The sequence below is a fragment of the Micropterus salmoides genome, unplaced genomic scaffold, assembly GCF_014851395.1.
Source record: "Micropterus salmoides isolate LMB-PRFRI ecotype aquatic unplaced genomic scaffold, ASM1485139v1 Ms_hic_scaffold_16, whole genome shotgun sequence".
NCBI classification, from domain to species: domain Eukaryota; kingdom Metazoa; phylum Chordata; class Actinopteri; order Centrarchiformes; family Centrarchidae; genus Micropterus; species Micropterus salmoides.
The window spans coordinates 29066534-29088685 of record NW_024040707.1 but is presented as its reverse complement, the minus strand read 5'-3'; the positions used below and the strand labels follow the sequence as shown (position 1 = coordinate 29088685).

The 22152-nt window shown below is 39.4% G+C and overlaps 1 protein-coding gene across 4 annotated transcripts in view; it reads right to left on the bottom strand.

Moving 5' to 3' along the window:
* trim33 (tripartite motif containing 33) overlaps positions 1 to 19008 on the bottom strand; it is a 33218-nt gene extending 14210 nt beyond the window's left edge. For 2 of the 4 annotated variants that reach the window (XM_038723284.1, XM_038723285.1), the window contains exons 1-10: positions 18214 to 19008; positions 12953 to 13071; positions 11847 to 12000; positions 11372 to 11504; positions 9143 to 9259; positions 8916 to 9030; positions 8109 to 8255; positions 7022 to 7139; positions 6489 to 6811; positions 4781 to 4975 (exon numbers count right to left, since the gene is read on the bottom strand). In XM_038723284.1, coding sequence (XP_038579212.1) covers positions 4781 to 4975; positions 6489 to 6811; positions 7022 to 7139; positions 8109 to 8255; positions 8916 to 9030; positions 9143 to 9259; positions 11372 to 11504; positions 11847 to 12000; positions 12953 to 13071; positions 18214 to 18790 — 1998 coding nt within the window. In that variant the 5' untranslated portion in view covers positions 18791 to 19008. The remainder of the gene's footprint in view (positions 1 to 4780; positions 4976 to 6488; positions 6812 to 7021; positions 7140 to 8108; positions 8256 to 8915; positions 9031 to 9142; positions 9260 to 11371; positions 11505 to 11846; positions 12001 to 12952; positions 13072 to 18213) is intronic. The other 2 variants (XM_038723286.1, XM_038723287.1) reach the window with 1 other exon arrangement.
* Positions 19009 to 22152: the final 3144 nt, after the last annotated feature.

Here is a 22152-nt window from a genome sequence, read left to right as displayed (position 1 = left end):
GAAGGCCACTATCAGAGCAACCTGGGCTCTCATAACACCTGAGCAGTGCCACAGACTGATCGACTCCATGCCACGCCGCATTGCTGCAGTAATTCAGGCAAAAGGAGCCCCAACTAAGTATTGAGTGCTGTACATGCTCATACTTTTCATGTTCATACTTTTCACTTTTTTGATGATATTCTAAATATATGACCAGCACCTGTACTTTCACAGATGGCCAGCAGTGCTGTCTATCAAGATTTATCAAGTCCTCACATCACAACATGGCCGACTACAACAAACACTTGCAAAAATGGCACAAGTTTTCCACAAGTTGATGTCGTGAGCCGCCGACCAGCTTGTGCATGCCCCAGCAGTCTGCATCAAACCTTGCATCTTATATTCAAACAAATGTGAAAGAAAATCAATAACTAGATCAGCACCATGTCTTCTATTACTGCAAGGCTCCAGACTGTGTCTTATAACTAGGAACACCAGTGCGCCTTGCATATATGCCCCCAGGTTTTTTGTGTTTTAAAAAAAATCATCATTGTATATACACAATGAAACACCAGGGACCATCTCCTGCCACTAGACATGTTTATGTCATGTGTTGCAAACACTGGCCCTTTCGCGTGAACACGCATATAGGCAAGCTGTATTGAGAAACCCTGGGATGACTTACACAGTGGATAACATCCACATCGAGTGACCGCATATCGTGATTGTGTCATCACATTTTACAAACAATGAGAAAACTGTAACAAAAGATAAATACGAAGAAGACATAAAAAAAAAAAAAGACAATACAGACTAAAAGCAACACAGCTGCAGTAACCAAAGGCAAGGGTTTGTAATTTCACTCCCCCATTTTCAGGGCTGGAGCAGACCTGACAATAATTACATTTGTGTATTCCATTAAATTAATGTGTTGCTTAGATGTATTTTTATGGCATATTTGACAATTTTAGCCTTATTTCAGCTGCAGAGTCTTCCGAATGATCCAAAAAAAGCCGCCGGCACTGAAGAAGTGGTTGTTCCCACTTGTTTACGTTCTAAATTAAAAGGGGCTATATGTAAGTTTTTGATTTTATTAAATGAAATTTTCATTACCTTATTGTCAAAGGGCTCAAAACTCACTTAGAAATGAAGCACACGCCTGTTTTCTCCGTTGCTTGCATCAGTCACTATTCTGCTTTTAATGTGAGTCTAATGTCTCCGGGTCGGATTCAGCCCTGTGCGCGCTCCCGAGCCTCTCAGACTACAGCGACAACACGGCAGCTAACGACATGCAGTCCACTAACACCATAAAACAACAAGCTCACAGCAAAACACAGGCTCCACGTAAGGATCCAAAACAACAATAAAGGTTTATGTGCTGAAGACCATCAGACCAAACAGGTTCAGATGATGTTGAGTAAGAACAAAGTGAGCATTAGTAAAGCTGCAGAAACACAGAGAAAGTCACGTTAGCTCGCAGGCTAACGGCGGGCAGTTACTAATGTTATCCGGTGCAAAGTTATATCGCTTTCCACATTACTTCACCAACTAACGCCACCCATGTTACTATCCTGTGTACCACTGTTGATTTAGCCTATAAGAAATGATGTAACGGCAAAAAGCAAATGTGGAGCGATTTGTTTACTAACGTTAGCCTATAGGGATGCAGCCAGCTAACGCTACAGTAGCTCGGACCTGACGCTGTTTTCTTCGTAACATTCAGTTTATGTTGATTGTGGTTTTACCGATACTCAGGTACACAGCTTCTCCATCTCTCAGTCGCTGTAACTAACATGACCCACATAATATAAAACGCTGCAACAAAATGGTCACAACAACCCAGAGGAAGATCCATCCACTATCACTAGTTACAGTAAAGTTACTTACTGCTGTCTAACTGTTATAAAGTGTGACACAATGTCATTATAATATCCATTCCAGCTCACTAACCATTTCATTATCATCCAATACAATTAGCTGTGCTGACACTGCTGAGCCTACGGTGACAGATTCACACATAGTAAAGATGTTCAACGTTACTGAAAAGCAGCAGGAGAGCTAACGATGTAGCACGTCGGCTAAATGCAGTAAATGTAACGTTATCATGTAACGAGCACGGATTAGTTCAACCTGCAGCTGATAAAACTATTACTGTAACGTTGCAGTGGGAGTTTACCTGAGTTTCCAGCTCTGTCTGTTCTCCCTGTCTCTCTATAGCCGCTGTCACTCTGGCCTTTTTCGGGAGTATTGAGCCGATATGCGGCTTGCTGCGCTGAATGAAAGGTAACTTACGGCGCTGGTGTTGATCTGCCTCTGAGACGGGAACATTGAAGTAACAGAGCCTGAACCTATGGCCTGAACATGTCTGGAGAAAAGCCACAGCCTGCATGCTGGTGTTTCTGCGTTTATTGTGGTATTTCTGTATGAAAGTGGTAGTGTTTCGGATTATGCTCGCTCATGACTTCAAGCGAGCACGCGAACATGCAAACACCTGGTTGCAATCTTAGAACCGCACCGCTAGTGGCCGCTGGAAACTACATTATGTCCCTTTAACTTCATATAGCAACAAAACAAAAAATTCATCCATGCCATAAAAAGTGATTAAGTTATTGTGAAAAGACCGTTTTCTCAACCATGTTGTTATGACTACATGAGGAACTGTTGATGTTTTAGTTTGATATTAAGACTAAATGTTTAATTACGGCTTAAGGAAACCTGCACCAACCTGCTTATAGCCTGTGTGAACTTTGAGTGAACTTGCTGAAGGAATTTTTTGCTGAACGTTTTCGCGACAGATTGAGGATGAGCAAATTCCCGTCAGATTGATGCTTTGCAAAAAGACGACAGATTGATGCTTTACAATTTGACGACAGATTGATGATGAGCAGAAAGACGGCAGATACAGTCAGCACTATATCAAGATTACTGTAAGGAACCAAGCATTAATGAAAGTTACAGCATTACACATGTTATTCTTGTATTAACTTTTTAAGAAATGCATTTGTGTGTCAAATTATACATGTATAACTTTAGAAAAAAAAATACGGTGAGACTGAAGTTGAAATATAATGGAGAACTTCTTATCCAGTAATGAAAAATATAGAAAGACAGCTAACAGTATTACATAACAGTAACAGTATTAAATAAACAGCTGGAAAAAGTGTTAAATTGGTAAAACAATATGTGTAAGCGATGGCAGCAGAGGATAAGAAGTTCACCATAAGGAGAGGAGGGGGCAAACCAGCCCAGAGGGGGTTATATAAGGCTGTCTGCAGACCACAGGGTTGACACCATCCTCCGACCTGCAGGGATGTTGTACGGGTTTATCTGTCCTGTATGGGAATAAACTCTTTTGCACCGATCTCTGACCATCTCCGGTGAAACTTTTGTATTCTAACTGGTGTCAATTTTTGTTGATAAGAAAAATGTCGGTAAAAGTTAAAGCTTTCTTATCTGGCCCAAGTCTTGAATTTTTTACACGACAATGGTTAATTATGTGGTTAAACTATTCTTTATGGTCAGAACGTGACAAACACTTGATGCCCAACAGTGGATCACTCCACAAATCTGAAGTAGAACATTCACAACAATTAATAAAGATAAAATCTTTTTTCAAAAAATATTAGTAAATCTTTTTTCAGTTACTTTTTCCTTAACAAAATAAACATCTTAATAGAAAAATTAAGTGCTAATTTGTTTGTGATTCTGAAGAATTCAACCAAATATTAATTGACGATATATTGAACATTTGTTTTATCGTATTCGAGGAAAATTATATTGCCCAGCCCTAATCTGGAGCCATGTATTGTCTGCCACACAAACGCTTAGTTAACTCACTAACCATACAGTTCATAAAAAAAGATGAGATGACTCCTGCCGTTGTTTTTTTTTTTATAAAGTATGTCTCAAGCTTTATCTAGCACCTTGAATCTAGAAAGCTTCACAATGTTCTTAAAGGTTCAGGTTATGGACAGATCCAGGTTACAGGTTTTGGACGCTTGGTGGCAGCAGAAACAAGTTTTCATATCATCACCTTTTAAGCTGATATGGAGGACTGTTAGTATTGTTAGATTGTTAGCAAAAGTTGCTTATTTACACATCTATTAGTTACAGGGCAACATTTTCCAGATGAACGTCCAGTACTCACTCCTTTCTTTCCGTTTCTGGTATCTACTAACTCCTGAGGGAAATCGCTAACTGTGTCTGTCGGCTAAATGCAAAGCCCCGTTCCACATTCAATTTCAATGTAATTAAAGTAAGGTTATATTTAGGAGGAACCTGTTATTTGTCAATAAAGTTTTCAATTACATTTGTTCAGTATTACTGCATTTTCAAATGTGAAAATTTAAGTTAGATTTTTCAAATTAAATTTCTTATAAAACACGCACATGCCCAATGAAATTTCCCTGATTAAATTACTTTTCTACGACTTTACTACTGGCTGCTCTGAATTCAATACTTAGTTAAGATTGATAGCACTGCCACCAGCCTTCTTTCTAAGCATAGGATAAGATTGGAAAGAAAAGATAAGACACAAGATTTACCAATAGGTCAGTCGTAAAGAATTTGCCTAAATTCAGACTCCAGACAAAAAACCATTGGCTGATCAATTTCTTTTTCAATACTAAGTTTTTTGAGCCAATATTAGTTTTTTCACTTAAACACATTACAAAAGTATTTTTGTGACCAATATGTACTGAATTGGACATTTTACCGTCGAAAAGTAAAACTGTTAATGCTCTCTGGTGGACAACTGTTCTTTTATTTCCATACAGTAAAACCAGGGTGTGTTTGTGCTGACCTGTCTCTGTAGCTGAGGCTGCATCAAAGGGGTATACTGCTGCCCATTATGTCTCGGTTGAGCCGTGGGCATACGGCCCTGTGGTGGACCTGGGAGACGCATATGGTGGGAAGAAGGATACATGGGAGGACCTGGCCCACCATTCATACCCCCAGGCCCTCTTGGTAGCTGCTGCATACTGATGAGCCTTGGAGGCTGTCAAAATGAAAAATCAGATCATTAGATAAACATAACCATGGCAATTAATACAAACAGCAATTTTCAGGGTCCTGCAATTACAGGAAGATAACTTATAATTAGCGCTGCTGACATTGTAAGATCTGAATTATCAATTAATCACTTCTGTCATTTATCCTTTATAAATACCAAATATTCACTGGTTGCAGCTTCTCAAATTCTTGCTTTCCCCTGTTAAACACAAATAAATTTTGACACAGATTTGACAAATTATTAAGAGATAACTTTTGGGTTCTGTCCTTTGCAATGCCCATTTTATATTTTTTATTTTATTTCATAAACTAAAATGATGAATACTAGACTAAGAGGGAGAGGTCATCAATTAGATTTTGGTGTATTTCAGGGCACAGTGAAAATCAACTACCAGATGCCCGAACCGTGCTTGAGATTAATTTTGTGACAACAAAAACCACGCAATACAATGTTTGTTGCAGTTGTCTCTTCTTGAATAGCGTGATGTTCTTTTAACACACCACCAAGAAGAATCAGAACTGCATTACCACACAACATGTGATAGCTTATAAAATAAAAATAAATGTGATGAACTGTTTACTGTATCTGCAAGTTGCTTTCTCTGTATTGAAATGAACTGAAACCAATTCTGGAAGGTAGGAGATCAATCTAAAACATTTTGTGAAACAAAGTGTATATCAAATATAGGATTGCACGATTAATCTATTCGCAATTGCAATGTTGCCATGTGCAACTACATAACTGCAAAAAGGGTGTGATTTAATAAAACAGAAAAGGTGTGCGTAACTCTTCTGTGTGCCCTGCAGTCTGCTCATTACCCACACACATCGCAGTTGCAAGAAAAAAAAACGATAGGCCTACGTACAATCCGAAAAATAATTTATGAGCAGTGTGCGAGTAAAGTTAAAGACAACAATCTATTGTAACCCTCCTCCCCGCAGCTAATTGCTGAAAAACAGCATTGGAGAGAAATGCCGGTGGGCCGGCGTTCTGTGACAGAGAAGCGTTGCCAGCAGCTGAAATGGTAAGACAGAAGAAAACTGGCCGACGATCAGGAAGGTTTGGGTTTGGCTCATTGGTCATTTAACGGTGATAAACTTAGATTTAGTCAGAGCCAGGATGTCATTGTACCAGTATTTGCTTCTTCTAGCCGCCTCCTCCGTAGAGCAACACGCTCACCTTGTTCTGTTTTATATCTGTTTTACTAGTTATGGTATAAATATTGTTTGTGATGCACATTTCAAAATGTCAGTATTTTGTGCATTTTCCTTGATAATCAATCAAGTACACTCATAGAACCATTTGTTCCATTATAATCGGATCGCAATTGCAAATCACAATATTGTCCACAATTATCGCAATATGACTTTTTCTCCAAATCGTGCAGCCCTTATCATATACCTACCTAATGACAATAATGAAAATAATTGTTTGAGGCACTAAGAATAAAATTTTGATGTACCGACAATAGTAACACTGATTGGTGAATGTTCCGTACCTGTTGTACCAAAGTTGGGCCGGCCTGTCTGGGGTGCTGCTGGGACAATTGGGAAGCGATGCGCATCTGTTGCTGGATCTGCTGCTGGTGCTGCTGGTGCTGCTGGTGCTGCTGCTGCTGCTGCTGTTGCTGCTGCTGTTGCTGCTGCTGCTGCTTCTGCTGTGCGTAAGCCGCCTGCTGCATGTGCTGCAGCCGGAGCTGGGCCAGGTTGATCTGTGCTGGGTGTTTGCCTGGGTGACTTTGGCCCGGTGAAATGGGCGGTCCTCCTACCATCACACTGGGTGGTTGCGCAGGTGGAGGTGGCTTCTCAATTACCAAATTACCTACAGTATGAAGAAGAGGGATGACAGTAGGCATAACTTAACGTGCACATGCTCTAGAAATATTCCTTCATATTATTTTTGAGGCAGGGCACATTAATCAATTGCTTACAGTCTAATTTTCATGCTGTTTGTGGCCACCATACAGTAAAGCTAGACATAAAGAAGAAATATTGACTAATGTGGTATAATAAGACAATAGCCCTCTCTCACCTAGATTGACCACATTTTTGGCCCAGAAGGTAGGGTCACAGAAGAAGCGCACAACGCCATTAGCCTGGGGAGCCGGGTCCAGTCTAGCCTTGAAGAGCTGGCGAAGCTGGAACAGGATCTACATGTATGCACACAGAGAATAATGTTCTTCAGTTACTGAGCCTGGTTATATTGGAGCAACAGCTAATTTATCAGCATACCCTTTGGGAGCATTACATCACAATAAGGTTATCTCAATTATCTCATTTGCTGACTGTTGTAATAAGTGTAGTCACTGTTTTTTATTGGAAAAAACTAAACCAGAAATTTAAGTACAGCGTGTATCATCCAAAATCCTAAACAATATGGAGATTTGGGGCTCTTAACTGCTACAAAAAGACAACAACACTATCAACAGCAATCGAGTTGGTGGAAGCCAAAACAAACAAAATTCTCAACCACAGCCTCTCACCATCTATGCATACCAAACTATGGTTTAACCCAGTGTTTTAACCAACAACAAACGCTTTTCCCAACCTGGAATAGGAGAGGAGTCGTCTGGGACAATTATTCAACGACGACTTGCTCATGACCACAAAAAATAACATACTGCTTCTTCCAGTATATGTAGTTATATCCAAATGATTTATCCTAGATAAACAAACTGCTAACATCTGAACAGACAGAACAATCAGTCCTACAGACATCAATAATCTAACACATTTCACATTGTCCAAACACAACTGATGATTATTTCCATACCCTCTGGCTCTGCCTATACATTCAAATCTTTTGGTCAAGGGCCATGAACGGGCTATCCAATATTCTCACCCTTAGCATCCACCAATTCTTCATCACTGCATTACTTGGTGACATCCTGACTTTACACGTTCCCAAACATTTCAAACTGTTCATATTATTAGCAGTAATTATTGCCAAAAAGGTAATTTTTCTTTCTCTCCACAATTAGCCCCTGATGTATGATTCACATCAGTATAATAATTTTATGTATTATTATTCTAATCAAAAACAACAAATGCCAAATGCAATGCTTTCTTGTGATAGCAAATCTGATCTGAACATCTGGGGCTCATCATGAGAAACATACCAGCCGCTTGCTGTAGAGCAGCGCAGTGCTGCTGCCAGTAGTGATGGCCCAGTGGCAGAAGTTGAGCACATGGTGGATCTGTTGAGCCAGCTGGGTGGTATCCTTATGCTGAGCCACAAGCCTTATACTGCGCTCTTTGGTCACACTCTAAACAGAAAGTGAGATTATTATGGTTAAGGAACTGCAATTTAGAGACTGAACATCCCAGTTAAATAAATTAGTCTTAACCAAGCCAAATTTCTTTCCAAGCTATTACATAAATGTTGCTATGCATAGTGATAGATTTAATGATTAACTTTGACTAGATTAAAATGTAATGATCTCCGTGGGGAGCTTGGGTTATTGCAGCAGTCAATAATAGAATGCAAAAAAGACAAACACTCAATTAAATAAGAGCACAGGAAATGGAGAAGTACTCAAGTATATAACAAATTGCAAATTTGATTCAATGACAGAACAGTGAAGATATGCAGGGGGATCAATGGAAGTATGCATAATTCACTGTGTATATATGTTGTGAACAGAACACATCAAATAAAGAAATATTCAATTTCTACAAGAAATGAGAGGGTGAGTACATAATGTGACTACGTTGTTGGATCTCACATCAGAATTTTCTGGGGAGTCCAGACACATACCACATATTGAAAAGTTTTGCCAAAAGCTTTTGTGTAGGTTAATATTTTCAGTAAACTTTGTATGTTTCAGTGAGTCAGAAGACACTCTGAGCTCACATAAATGTATACAAAAACAACAGTTTCATATCCATTACAACAAATGTACTTATCATCTTTTCCAAGCGATTACCTCCAACTGCTGCAGCAAGGACTTTCCCTTCTTGTTGATCTCATTAATAAGAGTAAATACGGCAATTTTGATCTCATGCTCCACCTTCCTATGTGTCTCATTCAGCTCTTTTAACCTGGATAAAAAAAGAGACAACAAAACATTTAGAGACACTAGCCACCAATACACATGTTGACTAAATGTGTCAGCCCATTACCTACAGTAACTATGTCAACAAAAATTCACACCTGCTTTGCACCTGAGAGACAGAGTAATGTACATAGTTCTTCTTTTCCTGTAGTTTGGCCACACTGGTCTCAATGATGCCTTTCTGGTTCTGAAAAGCCTCCTCCAGGAACTGGTACCTGAGAGTTGAGGGGCAACACTCTTATAATTACCAACAACAACTGAATGACAAACAAAAATTAGAAATAGGGTCAAAAAATAAATGAGGATTCCAGGGAAACATTTCATTGAAAGTTCACAAATAAAAATAATGGGCCAAAAAGGATTGTTCACATTTTATTTATTAGCACTAAAGTACCATGCATGAATACAACTATTTTCTCTGTCAGAAGATTTATGAGAATTTGAGTGGGGGGGTAGCTTCCTGCTGAACAGCAAGCTTGATGGTACACCAGAGCCCTGTTTCAGAAAGCAGGTTCAACAAACTCTGAATCTAACTGAGCTATGAGTTGATTAATCCTGAGATGTGAAACTCAAAAGTCTTCGGTTCCAGAACAGCTGATCCATCATGTGAGGAAAGTCTAAAACGGAAGTCACGTTATTCAAGTTAAAACTAAAAATTATTCAACATTTACTTTATTAGTTTAATCTGGGACGCAATTCTCCCAAGTCAAAGTCCGGGGTTTTACACATCCAACCACCCCATCCTTCTTCCTTATGCGGACTTAATAATCTGTCACCCGATGTCCTCATAACATATATAAGCAATTATAAAAATGGTAAACAGAAATAAACTATATTCAGTGGAGCAGAGCCCCCCGATCCTGGGCTGTGCACATCCAATTCCAGTTAGTGATGTTTCCAGTAAGGATGCTTTCAGGACAGTGTAGCCTTTAGATTTTATTCTGTGGCGTGTCTTTACATCAATGACAGATTGATCATAACAGCAGTTAAAAAGCGGCCATGTTAAAGACCATGTTTGGGTAACAAACTAATGTTTAACTAGGATTTCTATGTTTCTAGAGATGTGAACTTCTGCAAATGACAGCGTTCCACTTGTGCTTTAACATCAACTGTACGAATGAGGAAATGAAATGGTTTGTCAGATAGGTGCTTCAGGCTTTGCAGGAGTGGGTGAGTCAGAGAGAAACTCAAGAGTTTGTGAAGAAAACCTGCCAGCGAGCAGGTTAGGTTCACAGAGTCAGTTACCATGGTACCACTCACCTCAGGCTTAACAAACTCAAGAGTTTTCAGTAAACCCGCTTTCTGAAATAGGACTGGCTGATAACTTAGGCTGCCTCCCTGCGTTCCTGATAATGACTGAACACCATGAGATGATTTGAAGATTTGATAACAAATACACTTGTGGTCAACGCCAAAATATGCACAGCACAAGGGTGCGATCAGATTCATTTGTGGGATTGACTTTATCGGAATTGTTTGGATTTTTTTTTTTTTTTTTTTTTTTTTTAAACATAGTACTGGATATGTTGTGATCCTATTGTTGGATTTTAGTCCCATTTTTGTCTATTGCATTCTTTGTAACTTATCAGCTTTCTGATCAGTTATTCTATTACATACAATGAAGAGGTCTCTTTAAATGTCCTCTTGAAGACATTTTCCCTCTCTATGCCGTTTTGTTGGCTGGGTGGGGAATTGTTGCCCATTGAAAAACTGCATGTGATGCGACTTACACAAGTAAACAGTGAGGTGAATAGAAAGTGGGGGTAAATTATTCAGACAGGACTACATTGGTGGGTCATTGTTGTCCTTGTATTACCTCTACTAAGAAGGTGACTGTGACTGCTTTGTTAATCTGTTTGTTGGATGGCTATGTGGTTTAAAAAGTGTTTTTCCTGACCAGTTTTACTTCCACTGCACGTGCGTCACTACCTCCACACATGCGCAGGAGAAGACACAAGACCCATACGCTGGTGGAACCACACGATTGGCTGTAATGTTTCCCGCTTTAGCTAATAAAAGAAGATTGGCTTTCTAGCGGGAGGGGCGGGAAAACGCCATCTTTGGCGTTACGGACTTTCCCCATAGAGTTGTTTTGAGGATGTGATTGAGTGGTGTGTCTCCTCTATAAAACATTTCTGGTATAATAATTAGACATAAAACTTGCCACCAGTATACAACCAAAATGCACATTTAAATTAACATTGTTGCAAAATATTGAATAGTGGCAGACTATATCATACCAGTTACAGAAGATGTTACACAGGAGAACGACAGTCCCTTAGTAATAAAATACATCTGTGGGAGATCTGTGTTAGATGCTGAGCTACCTGTGCTCCTTATGCTCCAGCAGCTGGCAGTCCCTACATGTCAAAGTGTCACAGGTCTCACAGAAAAGCTTCAGCGGCTCCTGTTTGTGGACAGGGCAGAAAACAGGCCTCTGTCCTGATGAACCAACAGACTCTGTAGACACACAGGAGAAAATACACCACTGATGCTTAATTGGAGAGAGAGAGAGAGAAATAGATAGAGGTAAATTATTCACAGAAATCATTTTAAGAAATACAAAAATAGGAAAAAAAAGCCCCAGTCGTTATGTCTGTTCAGAGCTTCAGGGTGCATGGTTCCCCCAGCTATAGGTACCATCAAAGCAACCAGACTCTGCAGCACTGTTACCATGGCAACAGCCTATCAGCAAAACCACATTCACAGTGCTTCAACTAGGATTTGTCTTATTGAGGCTTTTGCAGTTTTAGCATCAGTAAAGATTGGTCAGTTTTTCACCGTGAGGGTCAGCCATCTTACCAGAAGCAGCATCGGCATCCTCTTTTGTGTGAATCTTGTGGTCCTTGGTAATTTTGACCCTCTGGTGGGCCTCCACACAGGTCTTGCACAGCCATTCTCCACACTCCACACAAAAGCCTATGGTTCCTGCATTGTCCTCGCAACTTGTGCACACCTGCGAAGATAACAGCAATTAGCATCTAAAAGAACTCTACATAGAATCAGAGGCGGACTCTCCAGAATCAGTGTTGGAGGTGAACGGTACAGGTGAATGAACGCGTGCTCATATCATCAAATGGTGTTGCCTTGATACTGACACAGTACTTTGATAACACATGCATTGGGACAATGCAAAACATTTTCAGGCTTAAGAAAAATGGCTGATGTTTGAAGTTTGGTCTGATGGTGGCACTAAATAAATGGCCAGGGGTTCTTTAAATTCAGCTGACTCATCTGAATTGTCAGTATTAACATACATTGCAAATTCTGTGTCAGAGTAATGGGTCAAGAGATGAACAGTGTGGTTTTACTGGAGGAAACAAATAAAATTAAATAATTAAAGCTGAACAAAAATAAGCTCCTTACTATATTTAGAACAGAGGTTGATAACTTTTTCGTAAATTTTACTCCAGCAAAGTCCCACAGGAACAGGATGAACATCTCCTAAAAATATTCACTGGCTGCTATCAAGAGTTATGAAAATGGTTGCAGGATTGCCTTCCCACAAAGAATGACTGGACAAAAATTATAATTAAAATAAACTGTATAAAGAGTATGATCTTTGTTTTAAAATGACATATGTTTTAATACGTCTGTGTGATATGTAATGGACCAAATCTGTCATTGAAAAAAAGACTGTTCCTGTAATGCCACAATAGTACCCATGTCTACCTACTCACTTGGCCTGAAAATACCAATACAAAAAAAAAACATGGTTCAGGAGTATAGAACGGTAAGTTGGTAAGACTTTGCCTCGTCTTCCTTTTTATTAGAAATTAAGGTATCAGAATCCCCAAATCATGCTGAGATCCCTCTAACAGCAGAGCAGAGCCTACATGGCAAAGCATTGATGTGGATACACTTGTGTACAAGACATCTTGGCCAAAAGGCAAACCGTTTTGACGTACCTGTGCAGCCTTTTCATCAGACGTGCTGGTTGCCTCTGTGGTATCTTTAACGAAGTAGTTGTCAACAATGTCACTTTGTTTGTAGTCCTGGTGGCACACCGAACAGCGCATAACATTTACTAAAGACAGAAGAGACAGAAAATCAGGGGGTCACCACCAGTTAAATGAGATTTCATTGATGACTGATCGGTGAAGAAAAATGGAAACAAAACCAAACAAGCAGCTGCCATCAAGGAAAAGCTCATATGCAAGTTATTACCTGAGCTCTTATAAAGCCCCCTAAACTCGGCTAAGAATAGTCCTGCTTCGACAAAAGCTGATTAAAAAGAGGCCTTCAGCAGACTTTCTGCTTATTTCCATAATTTCCTTTAGGTAAATTCCTGTTATTAAAAATTCTTCAACTGTGGGGCAACCCCTACGTATTCATGGTGGCTAATTGATTTAACGCTTGTCTCCAAAAGATTCAATCACATCATCCGTGGCATTTTTATTAGAATATTAAAATCACATGGCCAAACAATGAGGACTGTTTCACTTAATCACATTAGTTGGCTTTGTTAATAGCATTAAATGAATTACTGCTATATTCATACACCACAACAAGTAATTAGTTCAGCGCATTAACTTTTTAAAATTATTTTCTAAAATCTAATCTTTTGCATAAGACTAAACTGTTGTAAATTGAGTGAGCGATACTCCTCCTAGCCCATACACACATAAACTACCCCAGCCAGCTGAGGTAAAAACCAGTGTAAGCTGGTTTGAGCCGGTCTACGCTGGCTGGAGCAGCAATGGGCTGGTTTGTGTAAGCTCCAGCTGCAGGGGTCCCTGAGTGATTGGTTGTGAAAACAGCAGGACTGGACTGGACTGAATACACACACACACACACACACACACACACACACACACACAGACGCCCCACACTAAAGTCTAATATTATGAACAAGATTTACTTCACATACATGTTTTAAATTGGGTCAGCATAATATTGCTCCTCCCCTACCTCATAAATTATCCCCTCACCAGCCAGCTGAGACAAAAACCGGAGTAAGCCAGTTTGAGCCGGTCTACACTGACTTGAGCTGCACACGGCCGGTTCGTGTAAGCTCCAGCTGCACGGGTCCCTGAGTGATTGGTTGTGAAAGCAGCTGGACTGGGGTTGAGTTGAGGAACCCACACAACCCCACACACACACATATACAAAAACAAATGTACCACACAGCTGCCACTTTAAACTGGAGCAGTCCATGATCAGCTTCACCCCTTTATTTATACACACAAATACACACACATTTTTTGTTGGTAGTGTTGGTCACCAAAACGAAGATTGGGCTTTGATAAACCCGGCTTTAATATTATTTTGATTATTATATGAAGTGGTCATTTTGGTTCAGCAAAAAATAATTTGTATCTTAGTCATATTTTATTATCTTTACATAATATTTTAATAAATCAATTAGTAATGCAATAAGAAAAAATACTTATCTAGTACTATTTTGCAGGTTAATGCACATTTAACTTAATAATAATAATAAAACATTATTCAGTTGCACTCAACAGGTGCTTCTGGATAATCCAAGGCCTATATTAGAAAGAAGCTAAACATCATGTCAGATTACAGATTAGCTATAACAGACATTACAAAGGAGAAGTAGAAAGAGAGGATGAACTCATGAATTAAGTCCAATCAGTCCAAGTTGGAAACAGTGAAGTTGTTTCTGAACTGAGCCTACTCTTTAAATTTCCTCCTTTTATGTACATCAATATAAATAAGCAGTTTAACTGATTATCTTTTGTGTTAAAGCTTCAGCATTTACCACATATTCTGGTAATTTATTAGCCACCCTTCCTCTAACCAGGTAAAGCACTGGATTAAATACTATCAATAAGTAGCTTGGCTAAGTGTTGTGACCAGGGCAGGCGTGACATAATTTGTAATCCTTTATGTGAAGCCGAGTTAATCAATGCTATAAATGTAGGATTTAACTGTTAAGGTGAAAGTGGTCAATGAATAATTTTGTTAAATGTTAGTGTGGATAGACTGGGTCCAATGCGGTGTAGTTAATTATTATATTAACTCAGAAGTGTGTTTTATTATTAAACCCTCCCCTTCCAAACTCCAGATGGGGTGTGAACGCAGCCAAACATTTAAAGCAAAAACATTTTCCCATGTCAATTTCAAATTGTCAGCATGATCATATTAACACACGTGTTGTACCAACTGGGCAGAACGTAGCGATATGAGGAACCAAACAGCACTCCATTAGCCGAGGAACACGGCCGAACCGGGACCGATCACAGCCCCCCCCCCCCGAGACAAACGGTGACGTGTTCGACAGGGATTATAGTACAGTATTACAGTAGGCTGATTCGGCTAACATGGCTAACCGAGCTAATAGCGGCTACACCTAGCAGCAGTTATCTGTCAGCGTCCTTTAGTAACAAGTAAAGATAGCTATCTGTCCATCAGGAAACTTGACCTCGTTTACAGTACGTTACCTCGGTACTGTACTCCATTGTTGAAACTAGAATATAACAGTATGGGATTATTAAGATCAATACAGATAGTGTTATGTGAAGATTTTAACAACTCAATATATCTGCCTTTTTTTCCAGAAACACATAAAGATTATCTCCAACATTTCTTATGTGAACTTATGAGACCTCACCAAGATAACATGACATAATGCAGTTTAAAAATAATGTTTTTTTCCCCCCCTTACTGTTATAAATAGTAGCCTAGTTTGACCAAAAGAACAGCTGAGTATGTCTCTTATTTTCTTTTATAATCATTTATTAGTCATTTATTGACTGTTGAAAACACTGATGGCAATCTGCAGTTAGCTCATAATAATAATATCGGCACGCCAATTGATGGTCAGGCTCTGGTCAAAACTGGCCTCATAACGTTTAGACAAGTCCAAATGGTACCACTTTATTTGAGGTCAAGGGAATTATTCACGACACCGTTATAAAAACATTTGACAGTGTAATAAAAACCTCATGACATCTTAATGACAAGTTCAAAATATATAACTTTAGTTGAGGTCAGGGGAATTATTCTTGACACCGTTATAATGGTTTCATGACAGCCAATGTCAAAACCAACCCCGTATGACAGTATAATGTAATGTTAGCGCACAAAGCTAAATAGTTTATTATACGTCTGATAGTTAGACCTGATATGGCAGGTTTATGACAGGTTATGTTGTCTTGGTTAATGTCAAGTGGTCATAACAAAGACATCTCAAACAATGTCAGTTTTGTATTAAAAATTACATTCAGTCAGTTATAAACTTCAATAAAGACACCTTCATGATCATGGTAGGTGTTATGTCAGTCTTACGCACACCCCTTCAAATATAGTTACCAAAAATTCACCCTAAAAGTTTCCCCATAAACAATCCTTCGTGGCGATGGGCAGTCTTTTATACAATTCAGACCATGTAAAGCTAAATCTCTCCCCTAATACTAAAAGTAATTCCTGAAAACCGCATTCAAACCATGGGTTATTAAAACTCTCCACTGAGACAGAGAATAATAAAATTAAATCAGTCTTGGTAACAGGTAAGGCGAAAAACCTCTATACACGTAGCTAAAACTGGAGAATTAAGAGTTAAGAGATGTCTTGGTGACACTTATTTTGTATAGACTGCCAGTGCTAAGATCAATTTTAAATGAAAGTCATGATTGCATTTTATGGTTCAGCCCTGCAATTCAGTCATTCTTGTGTAGAGGTTCATATCACATATCATAGTTCAGACACTTGCTAATATATTGCCAGTTGAGGTGCCCTACAAAATGTCAACAATAGCAGCAAAGGCTGAGGTTTAATTTGCTTAAATCTGCCATCAAGAGAGAGGCTATGTCAGGACAAATATTGAAAACGATACAAAGTATAAACTTTGACTGAATATACATTTTCAACAAGCTGTTTTCACTGTAACGTTTGCTCTTTGTGAGTAGCATAAAGGGAACTACAAACTTCATCTCATTAAACAACCCTGTGTTGTAAAATGACAAATAAATTTAACATGTACCTTGAAAATAAAGAAATCTATAGTTTTGCTTTAATGTATGTCTGCTCTCAGAATGAAGCTTTTGGTCCACCAGCTGAACTGTTTCTTGACTCTTGGGGCTTTCGCCAGGTTTCTGGCAATCAAGCCTTTCAAAAATGTAGCCACATCATGAAGTCTACTAGACAGATGGTGCATCTTTTAAAGCACTGTAAGGTAGCAGTTTGTGTATGCACTGACACAGAATTATAAATCATCCTGTAATGCATTCACCAAAGAAAAACAATTGGAGACCTTATCTCATGACTTTGACTTTCAAATGACAAAAATGACCTAATAATTAGGAGATATGAATTTCATATTTACAAGAAAATCGCATAATTTAGAGATATGGATATCATAATTACAAGAAAAGAAAAAAAGTGATATTTTGATAAATGCCATTTAGACAAAAATTCAGCATGTACAGTATGTGACATGCTCTGTTACATGTTAACGTCACATTTTGGATTCACATGAATCCATCAACAATACTTTTGTAGACAGAGTTTATATTAATAATTATTGATATGTTGTTCATACATTTGTCATAATTTTATAATAACTCAACTAGCCTCACTGTTACTAGTGAACATGAAGTGGTGCATTCTCGGGTCTGATAAGTAGCCGACAAAGTTTGATCAGCATCCATTCATTTTGATGTCATCTAGCTGTTAATCTACTGAAAAGTATTAAATCATTACAAAAATACAAATGACCACGTTTCTGGAGGGGGGGGGGGGGGGACTATAGCATCTTGCAAATGGTTTCGGCACTATCACTGATTTGGCATAACAAGTCCTTTTTTACAATTAAAACTCAAGCGCTCGCGCTGGTTCATGTTACTCACTGCCGCCTGTTTACAACTATTATGGTGGAAGCATGGGTGCAAGTAGTGATTAACGGCATCACTGGTTGAAGCCTATTTAACCACAGACAGACGGCCAGCTTCTCTGCGCAGTGCAATAGCCTGAAATTTAACTCCCTGGCCGGTAAGCATCGGTGTATTTGGGTGTGAAGTTTCATAACAGCCCTCTTGCAGCCTATCACAATCCCAACGAAAATCAATGAGGTTTCCCCCTAAAACTGGAAGCGCGAACTTTTGACAGACAGCAATTCATCTTATATAGCATCAACTGACCGCGCCGAGGACTGTTCACAGGCAGATCTAGTTACGCTGACGTTACTTGCTCGTGAAAAACTTACCTATGTGTGTTTCAGTTTGCCCGTGTGGTCCAGACACCTGTACGCTTAGCTGTCTATCTGGCTGCGGGATACATTTTAGGCAAAATGAATGCAGACAAGGCAGAAGTTTTGGTTCACATTCTCGGCTCTGAAGACTTTGTTTACACACTGCGCACGTATCCAGTAAATTAATGGGAGCGGATACCGGCGTGGCCGCTGGAGCCGTAGGAGGGGGGGACATTTCAGCGGTGAGTCCGCCAACAGGAACATCGCCAGCGGCCGGGGTTTCAGTTGCCGTTGGCTCTGCACTGGTGCTGCTAGTCCCAGCTGGGCTGACGGCGTTGCTCGCACTACTATTGGCTTCCCCTCCCGCACCAGAAACCCCGCCGCTGCTAGCGTCTCCTCCGTCGCTGGTGGGTGTAGGTGCCTCGTCTGCGTTATCATGGGACTGTATTTCTTCATCGCTCTTTGTATTCGCTTCAATGACTATTACTGCATTTTCAACTGTCGTCACTGGCTGCTCGCTATCTTGCGCTGGAGGCACTGAGTCCGAATTAGCAGACGGTTCCATATCCTCCTCGCCTTTGTTATCCGCCATCTTCCTTCCTCTTTGAACCGCTGCACGTCCTGCGTAACTTCTCGAACCAGGAGTGCGTATGAGTACGTAATGACGTCGACCAGCAGACGACTTTGTTGCTTTTTTGCTGTTCTCAGTAATTTAAGTATTATAAGGCTGTATTTACACCGAGTCGGGCGCTCCGACGATTAGTGCAGGGGTGTGCGAAGGTGGCGACCAGTCTCACTTTCATCTTCACAGTTGCTTGACAAACAGAGAAATGCTACAATGCTATCCATGAGCTAAATTCTTCTTGCCTTGGGGGGGTTTGGTCTGATCGCCGGCTCACGTGATTGGCCACCGCAGCGTGACGTTGGTTTGCGTTGTTCCAAAAAAAACATTCTTTCCTGTTTTGTGGACGCCATAAAATATTAACGTAACTCTAAAGCTGCGAGGACTGTGCTATTTTAACATTTGTGACCTCCCTTCTCCCTGTACACCAACAGCTGCACCTCAAGTCGCCAGTCCATCAAGCTCCTGTAGTTTGCAGATGACACCACCCTCAATGGGCTCATCTCTAATAGGGATGAGTCCGCCTACAGGTGGGAGACTGACCATCTGGTGCAGTCAGAACTACCAGGATCTCATTGCTCTTAAGACTGGAGATATGGACCGGTATTTATCAAGCTTCCCTAAGCTACAAATAAATTACAAAAGAAGGATTAATTTTATACAGTTCATTAAAAAAAGCAAATAAAAAAGTGTGTTTGTGTGTGTGTAAAAAAAAATAAATTAAAAATAAATATTAAAAATACAAATAATTAATTAATACATAAAACAGTAAATGTGTGTGTTGTGAATTAAATTCATATGGTTCATTACATAAATAAAATAGATAAAACAGTAAAAGTGTGTTTTAAAATATTACAAATTAAAATAAAATAAATTAAACAATAAACGTGTGTGAGTGTGTGTATTAATAGACACAAAAATCTGTATCAAATGTGAAATTAAAAAAAAGACAAATAAAGGAACAATTACTAAAGCAACAAACAATGAAATTAGTAATAATTAGAACATTTTTCTGAACAATTTCATACATTTATCATTCTAGTTTGAGTTTCCACTGGTTGTCCTCAGTTTGTGGCATGAGGAAATAAATTTTGCTGCAATGACTTGGCATTCTGGCATTTTTCCCAGTAAATAATGGAGTTTCTGTGTATCTGATACAAATTCGAATTTGGGGTATATTTGTGAAATGTTTGCAAAGTGTTTTTCTCCTAATGTTTTATATTGAGGGCATGAGGTTAGAAAGTGCAGCTCTGCTTCTACCTGTCCTCTGTCAGAGTCTCTCCTCTTGTGGTAGCCAGCTCTGTCTGTGGCGACCCTTTTCTATGGCCAGGCTGTGTTCACTCAGTCTGTATGTTGTCTTAGTTTAGGACATTTTATTGTGCTCAAATTGAATGCTTGAAAATTCAAATGTCTGTTGAACATAAACTCCAATTTCACCATTCAATGTGAATTTAGCTGAGAATATTCCTCAATAAGGAATCTGTTCAGTGATTGGTCCTTGCCTATGTTGTCATGCAAAATCCCATTTTGCAGAACAGAAAAGTGTTGTGAATCAGCTCTAAGACTGACACTTAAGATTTAGTCCTACACTTCACTAAAATTAGGACTGAGATGGTTAATAATTAACTTTTAAGCACAGCTTTGAGCCAAGATTTTTTTTTACTCTTAAGTCAATTCTTAGCAGTGTTCTTATGAGTAAATCTAAAAAAGCTTGATAAATACGGGCCCTGAAAATCAGCTCCCTCACCAAGAAAGCCCAGCAGAGGATGTAGGTCTACTTCCTGTGGCAGCTGACAAAGTTCAACCTGCTAGAGACAATGATGGTGCACTTCCACACCACCATCATTGAGTCCCTCCTCACCTCCTCCATCACCATCTGGTACGTTGCTGTCACTGCCAAGTACAAAGGCTGACTACAGCATATTATTCGCTCTGCAGGGAAAGTGATTGACTGCAATCTTCCATTCCTCCAGGACCTGTATGCCTCCAGGACACTGAGGCAGATAGGAAAGACTGTGGCCGCCCCCTCCAACCCTGGACTGAAACAGTTTCAGACACTCCCCTCTGGCAGGAGGCTGCGGTCCATTAGGACCAAAACCTCACAAGAACAGTTTCTTCCCATTTGCAGCTGGCCTCATCAACAAGGCCTGGGACTCCCATTGACACTGACTCTATGTCGCCTCATCCCCATAGTCTTTATTATTCATTTATGTTCTGGATAGCCTGTCAATATCGTTTCATATTTATTTAGGTTCATGTTTATTGTTATGCACCAAGTAACCAAAGCAAATTTCTTGTTTGTGTAAACCTAACTATAAAGCTGATAATGATTCTGATATTGGAGCATCTTTGACTGAAGTTGGCACTCTGATTTAGATGTTTGAATGAAAGGCCTTGTCCTTGGGTATTTGCCTGTACCCCTGGATCTGGTATTGCTGATGTTGGATTTTGTGTGCCTTTGTGATTCCTATCTGTATTTATGATGTTGTCTTTAAGATAAATTCTGTTTCAACTTTTTCGCTGCCACCTTTTTGGCTAAAGAATGCCAAAATGGCTTTATATCTGACTTAAGACCAATCTTGATATTCAGATTTAGTACCAGATAATAGCTTCATTCTTTTTCTAGATTTTTCAAAGGGCCTTTGACTCTGAGCATTTTAAAGCTCTTGATTTATTTGGATTTATTTGGAACAAAAATTACACACCTTCTGTGCTTTGAGTAATAGTGTGATTAAATTGTCTCACTGAAGAGATTTAGAATGGAACAGGGGATCTCTCAGGGCTGTCCCATCTCCCCATATTTATTTTCCGTATACAAATTTTAGCCATTAACATTAAAAAGGTAATTTAAAAGGTATTTTGATGGCAGGAAAGGTACTCTCTTGGCGTGAGCAAGATGATGATACAACTCTATTTTTACAGATAGATAGACAGAACATTTCTATTACAGTTAATCTATGTGTTTCCAACAGGCTATGGTCTCAAACTAAACCTTTTCAGATGTGAGTTGCTTCCCATCAAGGCCTGCAGTGATTTGTGAAGTTTCAGGAATTCCCAGGAAATTTAAAGTCAAATACCTTAAAGTCAAGAATGAGTGAACGCTACAACCAGAGATATCCATCAACTACTCCACCAGGAAGTTCAGATCCTTTTGAGCATAAAAATGAATAATATATGCATAAAAGAAATCATCCAGAGGTATAGACTGGAAAAAAACCCAGGATTGGCTAATTACAGTAAGAGCAAGAGGTGACCCTCTTTGTTCCTTCTGTCACCACACAGGATGAAATGACAACTTATCTTATTTGGGACTGAACCATTAGTCAAATTGT